Source organism: Salmo trutta, chromosome 10, assembly GCF_901001165.1.
Source record: "Salmo trutta chromosome 10, fSalTru1.1, whole genome shotgun sequence".
Classification (NCBI taxonomy): Eukaryota; Metazoa; Chordata; class Actinopteri; order Salmoniformes; family Salmonidae; genus Salmo; species Salmo trutta.
Window position 1 is genome coordinate 33,734,967 of NC_042966.1, and position 12,435 is coordinate 33,747,401.

General features: G+C 45.0%; 1 protein-coding gene across 1 annotated transcript in view; it reads left to right on the forward strand.

Annotated features, from left to right (window-relative positions):
- Window positions 1-12,435, forward strand: part of dst (dystonin) — a 219,658-nt gene that overhangs the window by 169,415 nt on the left and 37,808 nt on the right. The window contains exons 50-57 of the mRNA XM_029765353.1: window positions 8-164; window positions 1,313-1,439; window positions 2,057-2,107; window positions 2,614-2,849; window positions 3,124-3,253; window positions 3,686-3,885; window positions 4,129-4,630; window positions 4,831-6,299. Coding sequence (XP_029621213.1) covers window positions 8-164; window positions 1,313-1,439; window positions 2,057-2,107; window positions 2,614-2,849; window positions 3,124-3,253; window positions 3,686-3,885; window positions 4,129-4,630; window positions 4,831-6,299 — 2,872 coding nt within the window. The remainder of the gene's footprint in view (window positions 1-7; window positions 165-1,312; window positions 1,440-2,056; window positions 2,108-2,613; window positions 2,850-3,123; window positions 3,254-3,685; window positions 3,886-4,128; window positions 4,631-4,830; window positions 6,300-12,435) is intronic.

Below are 12,435 nucleotides of genomic sequence, written 5' to 3' on the forward strand. Positions count from 1 at the left end.
GACACAGAGAGGAGGAGGTGTCTTCCTGCCAGGACCAGCTGGGAGACTTCAGGGCTGCAGCCGGAGCTCTCAGGACGTGGCTGGAGGAGACGACAGAGAAAGTTCCTGTGGTTCAGCCAACCAGCAGTGAACAGAGTCTAGCAAAGGACCTGCAGAGAGTTAATGTAAGTCAGCAGACAGTCTAGTCTTGTATTAGCTAGGCTCCCTCACTTACAGTATTTACATTATGGAAATGGTATGTTCTACCCAATGATGAATACAAACCCTGGATTGCTGAAGCCATGTATTGGCCATTGAGATGCTTTGAAGCCACCATATTGGGACTCCCCATTAGGAGCAGGAATTCTAAAATGTCAATAAAATGTTTCAAGGACAAAATTCATTGTATTTAAACATTGTTTTGTTGTAGTGGGGACAGTAACATTAGTATCTCAAAATATTACTTTAAGGAAAATGTTTCATATAATTTGTATTTATTTTTATGTTTAGCTCACATAATATAATTTAAAAGTATGCATTAAGGTGTCTGTAATATAATAAACGTGTCAAAAACAAATGTAGACATTAATAAATGCATTTCTATAGCTTCCTAAATATTTTCTACAATGTGGGGGAGTGTCAACATGGAGACACGCAGCGTCCCCTGTCAGCCATCTAGTGTAAATATACATCGTTGGTTCTACCCGGGTTCTTAGTGCAAAGAAGGACAACTGCATAGACCGGGTGAATGTGCAACTTGTTCTTCAAATGGCCTTGATAGAAAAGTTGAAATAACTTATGTTCTCAAGTCACAGGCTTGGCACTAAATGTGTTTTGTAACGGAGTAAGAGAAGTGTGGTGCGATATATTACTGTTTTGTCCTCCCAAACTTCACAGTAGTTTCCATGCCAAAGTAATACAAGGATGTGAAGTGTTTTACATAGGAGTCGTGACTCCCTGCCAGAAAAAACGTCCAATCTGATATGAACTGGTAGAGTGTGTGTCACTAAAAACTATTAAAGGCAAGAAGAGAGTAACGAACAATTAGAAAATAGGTCAAACGTGAAAGATTAAAACGCAAATCCCTCGATGCTTAATAACACATTGGCATATTGAATAATTTGTGTCACGAGAAAAAGCACAAATTAAAATGAAATGCATTTTAGTCTCGATGTTGCAACGCTCCAAATATCCTTTGTTTGGCCCTGCCTCTCACAATAAACACTCAAGACATAATCATTCAGTGTTCTCTCAATGCAGGTATGAAAATTGCAGCCCTATTCTGGATGGCGTTGTATAAACTATGTTATTGGTTTGATTGATCTCTTCTCAGGCTCAAATGGAGGAATGGACAACCAAAGGCTCTGCTGTCCAAGATATAAATAGCAAAGGATCTGCACTATGTAGCCTCATCAGTGTTCTCACATCTCCAGCCAAGACCAAGATGTCGCATAAGTCAGGTACGCTCAAAATGTTTGACTCCCTCGGAGCAGATTGGGTAGTGTTCAATAATGAGAAAACAATGAAACGGAGAGATTCATTGTTGATTGCAACACATTTTGCTACACTGTACAGATGTAGGATCTTAATTAGATCACCCTGTTCCTGGAGAACTTTCCTGCAATACTGTATTTTAGGTTTTAAAGGGCTTCTGAAGTTTGTAATTCCCACTTTGAAATTTCAGACTTGATTTTGCCTTACAAAAAGATGTATCAGCCCCTACAAAAATGTCCGTTAATTATAATCCACAGAGTAATTCACATTTTCTGCAGGATTGTTTTCCTCTGTAGCAAACTGGCTTCTTCTTTGGGGTTTTAGGCTAGGTTTCTGTATAAGCACTTTGCGACATCTGCTGATGTAAAAAGGGCTTGATAAATACATTTGATTTGATGAGTGGCACAAATTAAGATCCTACATCTGTACTCTACAAAACATGATCCTGATCTAAATGTAACCACACTGATCATACAGTACAATGATCTTTTCCATGTATTAAACACCCCAATAGAGTTTTGTTTTCTTTTGACATTTGTACTTAACAAATAAGATCTTTTGTTTTTTATTGTTTTGAAACCAGCTGTTACTAACAGTGATGGCCCCGGAAACCATGCCTACCTAACCAATAAAGGTAATTTTTCTCTATCAGTATATCATGTTAGGAATGTATAAATACAGTGTTCCAGACCTGTACATTATCATAACAACATATCAACTCATCATCACAAAGGTACATTTAATGGCTTGTTAGGTTGAAATGATCTGTTTGAGGTCTTGGCTTGATCTAAAGGATGTTTAGAAATCCTCCACAAAGCTGAGAAGGATACTGTACTTATCCTTGGTTCTCCCTACTGGAAATGTCACATTTTTTATGTTCTTTTTGCATTTCAGTGTTTTAAGAACATGAGTTCAATACGTTTTCTATATACCTCCAATAATATAAAAAGTCATTTCAAACCATCTGTATTTTAGATCACACTGCAAAACAATATAACACAATACATTCACCAACACATTTTTGATGTGTACATTTCCAGTAGGGCTGTAACTACTTACAGCAGTGCCTTGTCCAAGTTATTGTTGTTATGAAATGTAACCTGTCTAGTGTCTAACACTCTAACGTCTAACCACACACAGAGCTGATGGTGGTACAGCAAAACATGTCGTATATCAATGAGGGCCACAAGAGTCTGGGAGAAGTGCTGAAGGGCCGGGCTACAGAGCTGTCTGTCCTGGTGCAGGAGGTGACAGAGGCCCAGAAGGAGACAGACACCATGATAACATGGCTGCAGGATATGAAGAAGACAGCAGCATCCTGGAACTCTGCGTCCACAGAGAAAGACACCATGAAAACACAACTGGAGCAGCAGAAGGTAGATTCAACCAAGGCCTCGGTCTGCATAGAATGTTTCTACAGTGTACTACTTGTTGTCATTACGTTTTATTACAGTAGGGATTTAATCCATCCATCCAGTGGTATCATATAAAATACCACATTTTATTCATGGTATGCAAAATGCGCTGTGGGAAGACAATGTTTCAGGCAGGCGCCTCTTGTCTCTAGTCTTTGCATCTCAGAGTGCCTGAGGAGCCAATGGTCAAATATATGATGGTTTTAGTCAAGCGATATATCTCTCTTTTTCTCAGGCCTTTGAGGAAGACATGAAACAAAAGCGCGAGCAGCTCCAGAAGCTGAGAGAGAAGCTTCTTCATCTGATTGAGAAACACCCAGACTCTCCTGAAGCAGCAAAATGGAAGCAGATGCTGTCACAGATAGGTATGCAGCAGAGGAGGCTGGTGGGGGGAGCTATAGGAGGATGGGCTCATTGTAATGGCTGGAATGGAATTATGGAACGGAGTCAAACATGTGGTTTCCATGTGTTTGATGTGTTTGATATTGTTCCATTTATTCCTTTCCAGCCATTACAATGAACCCATCCACCTATAGCTCCTCCCACCAGCCTCCTCTGGTATGCAGTATGCACCATCCCATCTATCTGTTTCCATATGGTTCATTTCTACTGCATCAATGCAGAGTGCTTTACCTAGTGTCAGTCCAGTCCACACATCCGCTCCCCCTTGTCAGTATACCTGGCCTCCCCCTCACCTACAGACTTGGCACACTCCTACAGCTAAAACCTCATCTGTAGGGGCTGTGCAAAGTTCAAGTTGCAGGGGTGTTTTGTGCTGACCAGTGTTTGTTCTTCAGATGCTGCCTGGGCGGATGTGAGCGGGTCGGTGGAGGACAGGAAGCAGTGTCTGGAGGAGTCCAACAGAAACCTGGATGTGTTCCAGACCACTGAGACGCAGCTACGCCAGTGGCTCTCAGAGAAGGATATGATGCTCAGTGTCCTGGGGCCCCTCTCCATGGACCCCAACATGCTCAACACACAGAAGCAGCAAGTCCAGGTACTTCACTATGGGGCATATTAGTTACCATTGAAAATATAACCACCACGTACGATTCAATGTCCCTTACTTCAGACGTTAGCTAATGTTAAAGATGTTTTAGTCTGCGGGCCAAATGTTAAGGTGTGCCAGAATTAATCCAAATCTATTAAGATTGAAAAGGTTTAACCATTTTGCACATTATGTTCATTATAAAACACCAGCCTTGCTCTTTATTAATGTCATGTTGACTTTTCCCTCTAGATCCTCCTGAACGAGTTTGACAGCCGTAAGCCACAGTTTGACCAGCTTCACGAGGCTGCTGCTGCTATCCTGAGCACATCAAGCAAGCAGGACCCCTCCTCTGGTGGGAAGGTGGTGAAGGATCAACTGGCCACCATCACCCAGAAATGGCAGGGCCTGACTGGGCAGCTGGGCCAGAGAGCCGGCCTCATCGACCAGGCCGTGGGGAAGTCGAGCCAGTTCCAGGATCTGCTGATGAGCCTGAGCCAGAGCACCGCCTCACTGGAGACCCGGCTCAACAGCCAGCAGGCCCTTAGCAGTCAGCCTGACGTGGTGAAGAAGCAGCTGGAGGAGGCTAACACCATCTCTGGCCAGCTGAGGGAGGAGAGGAAGAGGCTAAAAGAGGCTGAGACCCTCTGCTCTGAGCTTTCTTCCCTGGTCACGGAGGACTACCTGAAAGCAGGCCTAGACAGGCAGCTGGAGGGGGTCAACAAGCCTTTCAAACAGTTGGAGGACAAAGCAGGTTGGGTTTTGATTTCATTTTCCTTAATTTTTTTTCTCTTTAATGAGAAGCTTTAGGCTATAAAGCTGTGGTTTAATGTCTGAAAATATGACTGCCAATAAAGGAATTTCATGATGAGAGAGGCATTGCCATTCTGAATTATAAATGTATGCTTTGTTCCTCTGCCTCTAAATCACATTAATGTACATGCTCTTCTTTAGGGAAGCGGATCCAGCAGCTGAACTCCACCTTCGCAAGCTCCCAGCAGTTCCACCAGACCTCCAAAGACTTCCAGGGGTGGATGAACGAGAAGCTCCAGGAGCAGTCTAAACTCCAGGCCATCTCGGCCCAGGTGGAGACCCTCCGGCAGAGCCTGGAAGAACAGAGTGCCTTGCAGAAGGCCCTCAGTGAACACGAGGAACCGTACAGCACCATCGTCAGGGAGGGAGAGACCCTCCTCCAGAACACTGACGGGGCAGAGAAGATGGCGATGCAGGGCCAGCTGGCTACACTGCGTTCCAACTGGGACGATGTGAAGAAGAGCTCGGCTGAGCGCCAGGATAAGCTCCAGGGGGCACTGCAGAGGGCCCAGAAGTATCACGAGCACGCTGAGAAGCTCCAGTCCTGGGTCCAGGAGTGTGAAGCCAGGGAGGGCAGCGTCAGGCTCAGCGTGGACCCAGCAGAGGTGGAGAGCTCCATCTCCCAGCTGACGGCCATCCAGAAGGACGTGGACAAACACAGAGGCCTTGTGGAGCAGCTGAACACTGCAGCCGACAGCCTCCTGGAGGTGGCCAACGCAGACACAGAGACCGTCAGGGAGGAGAAGGCGGCCATCGGGCAGAGCGTGGACCGGGTCACGGAGGGGGTCCAGAACAAGAGGGAGTCTCTGGAGAAGATCTCACAGAGGCTGAAAGAGTTCAACGACACCCACAATGAGGCCAAGGGCCAGCTGGCAGGGGCTAAGAAGCAGCTAGATGCCCACACATCACTGGGGGTCCAGGCCTACAGCAACAAGAACCTGACCAACATGAAGGCCCAGCAGAAGAGCCTGGATGGAGTCAACACCCAGGTTGAGCACCTGAAGAGCCTTGCCCAGGGCCTGGTGGCTGATGTCCCCGAGGCAGACGGGGTGACCGACCTCCTACTGCAGGCCGACAGCCTGGAGAAAGAGCACGGCTCCCTCAGCAAGGATGTAGGGGAGACCTGCTCCACCTTGGAGGGCAAGCTGCAGGGCATCGGGCAGTTCCAGACCAACATCCGCGAGATGTTCACCCGCTTCGCAGACCTAGATGACGAGCTTGACAGCATGGCTTCTGTGGGCCGTGACCTGATCACCCTTAAGGAGCAGCAGGGCGGCATCAAGGACTTTGTGGAGAAACTGCAGGAGCTGATGGCCGACACGGCTCGAGGAGGGGACAGCTGTAAGAAGATGCTGGAGACTGAGGCCTCCCCAGACCTGCTGGGGCTGAAGAGAGACCTGGATGCTCTGAGTAAGCAGTGTGGCAAGCTGATGGACAGAGCTAAAGGGAGAGGGGAAGAGGTGGGGAGCACACTCACCCGTCTAGATGAGCTTTACTCCAAGCTACAGCAGTTCACCAACAAACTGGGCGGGGCTGAGGTCAAGGAGGAAGGTCAAGGGTCAGTTGGCATGGAGACTGATGTCATCAACCAACAGCTGGAAGCTTTCAAGGTAAGATGCCAAGTAAATGTAATTCCTAGGCATTTACTGTATTATCAGTCTTGGTTGCCAACACTAATGGTGAATCCTCTTGGTTTTTAATGATGGAAAAGAATGTCCATGAATTTTTCCATTTTATGTCTCACACATTGGCTACATTATAGTATCATGTTATTACAGCACATGCTATACTATTGTACTCTAGCGGGATCACTTTCACCAGCCCCACCACTCAACCGGATGACATAACCCTGCCAGAGAGATATCATTCTTATGTACAGCACTGCCCTAAAGTAACCATTAATAACACATATGATTATGTCGTGGATGACAGCCTCTTGTAACACCTGGAGGAAAATAGGTACCACATTAAATCCAAGTACTTTAAAAGCAGGTAAACCGTAATGACACAACACATCGATAAACAAAGTGCATTAGAAAACCATTACACCATTTGACCATTTCAAGGCTCGCACAAAATGTGGATCTAGCATTCGCCTGTCGATCGTTTCAGCACGCTGTGTTTTAGGGACCACCCACTATAGACATCGGACTGATGACATTTTTCACTCTATTCAACATGTAACATTGGTGCACACTTCCTAAGTACTCTCGGTCAGCAAACGCTGTTGGTGTGTCTGAACCCTCCCTTACACCCACTATGCCTCTGTTGTCCTCTCTGGAAATAAATCCAAGTTCTTTTGGGGATGTTGCATTAACCCATTTTACATTTGAGTCATTAAGCAGATGCTCTTATCCAGAGCAACTTACAATAGGGAGCGTATACATTTTCATATTTGTTCATACTGGTCCCCCGTGGGAATCAAACCAACAACCCTGGCATTGCAAGTGTCATGCTCTACCAACTGAGTCACACGGGACCAGTGGTATTTGAAGTTAAACAGCAGGGGCTCTCTAGGTCTCTGCTGGGCCTGGTGGCCTTGTGCGTGACCCTCCGTCTGTGGATCCCTCAGTATGTCGCTGAGCATCTGGTCCAGACAAAAGAGCTCTGACTGGCCCAGCAGCTATTGTGGTAGGTGGGTGGGTGACGGGCGACCCAGGGGCCAGCTGGGGACCAGTGGGATGTTGTATATTGCAGTGGCTCGGGGTAACTGACTCCTACTCCCCTCTCCCTTTCCTTCTCCTCCCCTTTAAGAATGGCCTGGTCAGTGGTCACTCACTCGTTGGCATGAAAGAAGGAACAAGTGCTTTGTCTCATTATATTGCCCTACCTGCTAATTGACTGGTGTTTGAGCATCTGTTTCTCCTCCTATGTGTTTGAAAGAAGCAGACAGGGAGTCTTAAAGTCTGTCTGTGGATGTGTTTAGATGGTGTGTATAACTTTTCTGTATCTACTTCCCTGAACTTTCCCCTTGTTGAATTTAACACTACACAGGGCATTACTTTTCTGTATCTACTTCCCTGAACTTTCCCCTTGTTGAATTTAACACTACACAGGGCATTACTTTTCTGTATCTACTTCCCTGAACTTTCCCCTTGTTGAATTTAACACTACACAGGGCATTACTTTTCTGGCTGTGGAACATCTTAAGGTGGCATTTTGCTACACTGGCATTAACATCTGCTAACCATGTGTATGTGACCAATAAAATGTGATTTGATTTGATTAGATTACCGTATATCATACCTCTGCTGTTAACGTCAACAATATCCAGTAGGGTTGTGTTAGGAATGTCTGGGTTCTACGGAGATGGAAAGGGAGCCAGAACAGTAGCCAGAAACTATATTCCTGCAGTGCAAACTTCATTCCCGTACACATACAGACCTCCACAGACTCCTTCTCCAACGAACACATGAACCACTACGAGGAGATTGTACTCATTCAACACTGTTGTTTTTGTATTTACAGTTTTTCTCATCTCAGTCAAGTTCCTCTTCGATTTACACCAAGTAGCTTGGTTGGATAAAAACAAGAATGTACAGTAGGTTCTGTATGAAATGAAACAACAATTATTTTATAAAACACTTTATTTTAATAGAAAAGATGTGAGGGAATGTAAATAGAACACCAACAAAAGCATCATTGTGTCATAATATTATATTTTGTTGAAATATCAGTGATGAGTAAAACAGGGATACCCATTACCAAGACTTCTAGCTGGATAGAAAGCGCTCTAAAAGCCTGTGAATGCCGTGAGAGTTGGAGGGGGATTAACCTATATTCAGATTGGGACAATTTTAATGGTTGTTTATGGGCTGAACGTGTCATAGCAAAACATTGTATTACATGTTTCATAGTACAGCATTACACACATCTATCTATGGGCCTCAGGAATTCATTTAATGTTGTACATTCACAAACATCAGCCTTTAGATAAATACCTTCAAATGTCATATCAAATTATAGGTCCAGTAGACCTGTAATTAATGGTCTGAATGATAGCTGGAATTTAAATAATGTACATTTGTGCTAGTTAAGAGGGTTTGACAGGTAACCATGAACCATTCCATAATATGAAATACTACCAGCTGTTGCTGAGCAACGTGTTCCATGCTGGTTGTTCTCACCCTCTCACCCTTTCAGTGTCCTCTCTCTCTGTCTCGTTGGGTAGGCCTGCACACAGACACGTCAGCTGCTAGCGGAAAATCAACGTTGTACTCATTCATGCCACTAGCTAGTCTCTCTGAGAAGAAAGTTCCCTGAGAATAAGGAATCACAAATGATCCCTACTTAATTCCATTACAAGCACAAGGTATTTCTTAATTGGTGTCTTAAAACTGGTTTGACGCTTGGAAACCTGTGGACACAGACTAGACCGAGACCAGAACAGAATTTGATGTCTGCCATGTGAATAGGGGTTTCATGTAGTCTATAATAATCCTGCTCTGTGTATTTGTAGATCTGGTACTTGGTGTATTGTGGGGTTTCATTGGCAGCTGTTGTGAATGAAATAAACATAAAAAGGTAGCAATACTGTCAGTGAACTGATTTTAGGTCAAGGCTCCCGAGTCCATGGTTTCACTCTTATGGTTGTTGTTCAGGAGATCTGGAAGGTTTCCTGGGGAGGATCTGGTGTATGTAGGCCTTCATGATAGTTAGTGTGATCTCAGCTCAGCTGACAAAACCTGCTGGGGGTTGGGGACGTGGGAGACGTGTGAGGGCGTCTTTTTACTGCTTCTACTCAGACATAACATCAGTGTCTCCTGTGAACATAAAAGGAATGTCAACCTCCTGAATCATAGCTATTCCTCTCGCTGAAGGTGATCCGGGGAAAAGGGCCGTTGGAGAGACCTCATCCTGTAGCCTAGCTTACTCACTTACCCCAGCCATGATACACTCTCCCCAAGGTGGACCGTGAAATGTCCCAGAAGGATCTGAGTTGGTTAGCTACACATTGTTTTTCTGGGACGGCAGAGTACTTTTTAGGGTGACACATTGCATTTTTCCGTTGTGTGTTGTGATTGTGATTCACCTAAAACATTGAAGAGATGAATTTATTCCTGTGTTTTTTAGTTCTTCTTATACACAAGCAAAATAAGCTTTTAAATTTGTCTCATTGAATTCTTTGTCTAGTCCTTGATAATGGTTTTCGTTTCATTCACACCCATTGTTGTGACTGATGAGCAGCTCTGTTGAAAGAGATTTGTCAGCATATAATGTCTCAAAGAAATGTGGCCCTTCTGTAACCTTTGGTCTGAATAGCCGGTCTTTGTGAATATAGTAAGAGTTCTGTGCTCTCTATATGTTTTGAGGGATATATGCAAGTCATTTGGATTGGTTGATGTCTATGCTATGTCGGTTGGAATGGGCATTTTTTTGTAGAGAGAAGTCGCTGTCATAGTATACATTTTTTTTTAAATCTTATTATGACACATTTGTCATAAATCTCATTCTTAGATCAATATCCCAGTTTACTAAAATCCCATTGGATATGACAAACCAGTTTGTGTGGGCATGGAGAACTGAAACAGCCTTGGTCCCTGGAAAGAGGAAGGGCAAAGAGAGGAACACTCTTAATTCAATGTCTTGATTATGTCAAAAGTATGTGGGATTCAGCTGCTGAATATCCTTTCTCTGAACCCCACATATCTCTTTAACCACTTATTAATCTCTAGCAGCCTTCCGTTCCCCCGTTTTTTCTCCTCTCAACCACGGAGAGGGCTGGTAGTGGAAGGAGTTAGGAAGGTTGAACGCCTCTCTGTCTGTTATCAGCCTTCTGTGCTGCACACAGTTCAATAAACACAAAATGAATTCCTCTCATTATCTCTCTCTCTCATTCCTCCTTTCTTCTCTCACCCGACCCGGGTCACTCACCATAAAAAAGCCACACGTGGACATGGACTTGGCAGAGCTGTCAGTGTTAAATTACCTGGGACCTGTGCTTCCCTCAGCATTCCAGAGTAATTAAGAATATCTGCAGGGTCCACAGCAACCATCCACAGGAAAACAACAGAGAGAGAACAGAGAAAAAAAGAAAAACATTGAGATCTATTTCAGCCCTGCGGTGATGTCACCAGTGATGTCACCAAAGTGGGAGCTGCAGCTGCCTGCTGGTCTCGTGTTTTATTTTTTTCTTCCTTAGGAGATAGAGAGAGAGAGAGATGGTGCCAGGACGCAGAAGATGACTAAGAAGTTAAGTCATATGGACCGTGGAGCCAGAAGGGGAGAATTCAAAGAAAAAAAAGGGTCAAGTGTCCGACCAATCAACATGTGCCGGAGCAGCCCTCAGTGGCAGATGTTGCCTGAATAATGAGGGAGCGGGGGCGGGGCCTGCAGCCTCTACCAGGAGGGTGTCTGTCTGTCATTGTAGGGTGAACCACCAGAGATGCAGGGCACCGGCTCTCCTCTCAGATCGCCCTTTGTTTTCATAGAGCCCTGTGGATTTATATCAGGATATGCCACTTTGCACTGAAGCTCTCCCTCAGCCTACATGGATACCAGAGATATTTGAGGGAGAAAAGGAACACTTTTAAGGGATGTTTATAGTGGAGCAAAGGACGGACGGGCAAAGAACAATTATAATGATGTTTTGACAATGGGGAGAACAGCACCAAGTAGGGAATTCTTTGAGGACAGGTGACTCAATGGACAGACTGGTTCTGTGTTGTTCCAGATACCGATTGCACAGCCTGTGTATATTCTCACTGAGGGTGATATGTGTCTGTAGTGTTATTGAGGTCCATTCTGACTGAGGGTGATATGTGTCTCTAGTGTTATTGTGGTCCATTCTGACTGAGGGTGATATGTGTCTCTAGTGTTATTGTGGTCCATTCTGACTGAGGGTGATATGTGTCTCTAGTGTTATTGAGGTCCATTCTGACTGAGGGTGATATGTGTCTCTAGTGTTATTGAGGTCCATTCTGCCTGAGGGTGATATGTGTCTGTAGTGTTATTGAGGTCCATTCTGATAGGGTGATGTGTCTCTAGTGTTATTGTGGTCCATTCTGACTGAGGGTGATATGTGTCTGTAGTGTTATTGAAGTACATTCTGCCTGAGGGTGATATGTGTCTGTAGTGTTATTGAGGTCAATTCTGATAGGGTGATATGTGTCTGTAGTGTTATTGAGGTCCATTCTGACTAAGGGTGATATGTGTCTCTAGTGTTATTGAGGTCCATTATTTTAGCTGTTTGAATTATCATGATTGGGAGGTAGGTCTGTGTGTATAGAATATGTACTTTCATTATTTTTGGGGGGCTTGTTGCTTTTGCAGCAAATAATTGCAATGAAACCACATACCTCAGACCACATTAGTACATTTTGAGTATTATTTTATTATCTCTGAGTCAGTGCAGTTGGATTTAAGATGGGGAAACCTCTTAGCAGACCAGACTGCCTCCGCCAGAACCCCTCCTGTGTGGGCAAAGGGGAGGAGGAGGACCTAAACATTGATGACTGCTACGTTCCCCAGAGATCCATCTACGACACTGTCCGCCTCAACGAGCAGATTGACTGTGGCTCCAAGGGCAGCCTGGCTTCCAGGCACTTCACTGGTACCCCACCCTACACACAGCGCATCCTGGACATGAGCAGCCTGTGTGGCAATGGAGTCCTCACCTCCTCCAGCGCGTTTGAGCTCCGCAGCCGTGAGGTATCCAGGATGGAGTGTGCCGTCTTTGATGGGCTGAAACTCAACGGTGACATCATCAGGGGAGCGGGGACGGTACTCTCTAAGCCTCATCTGGGG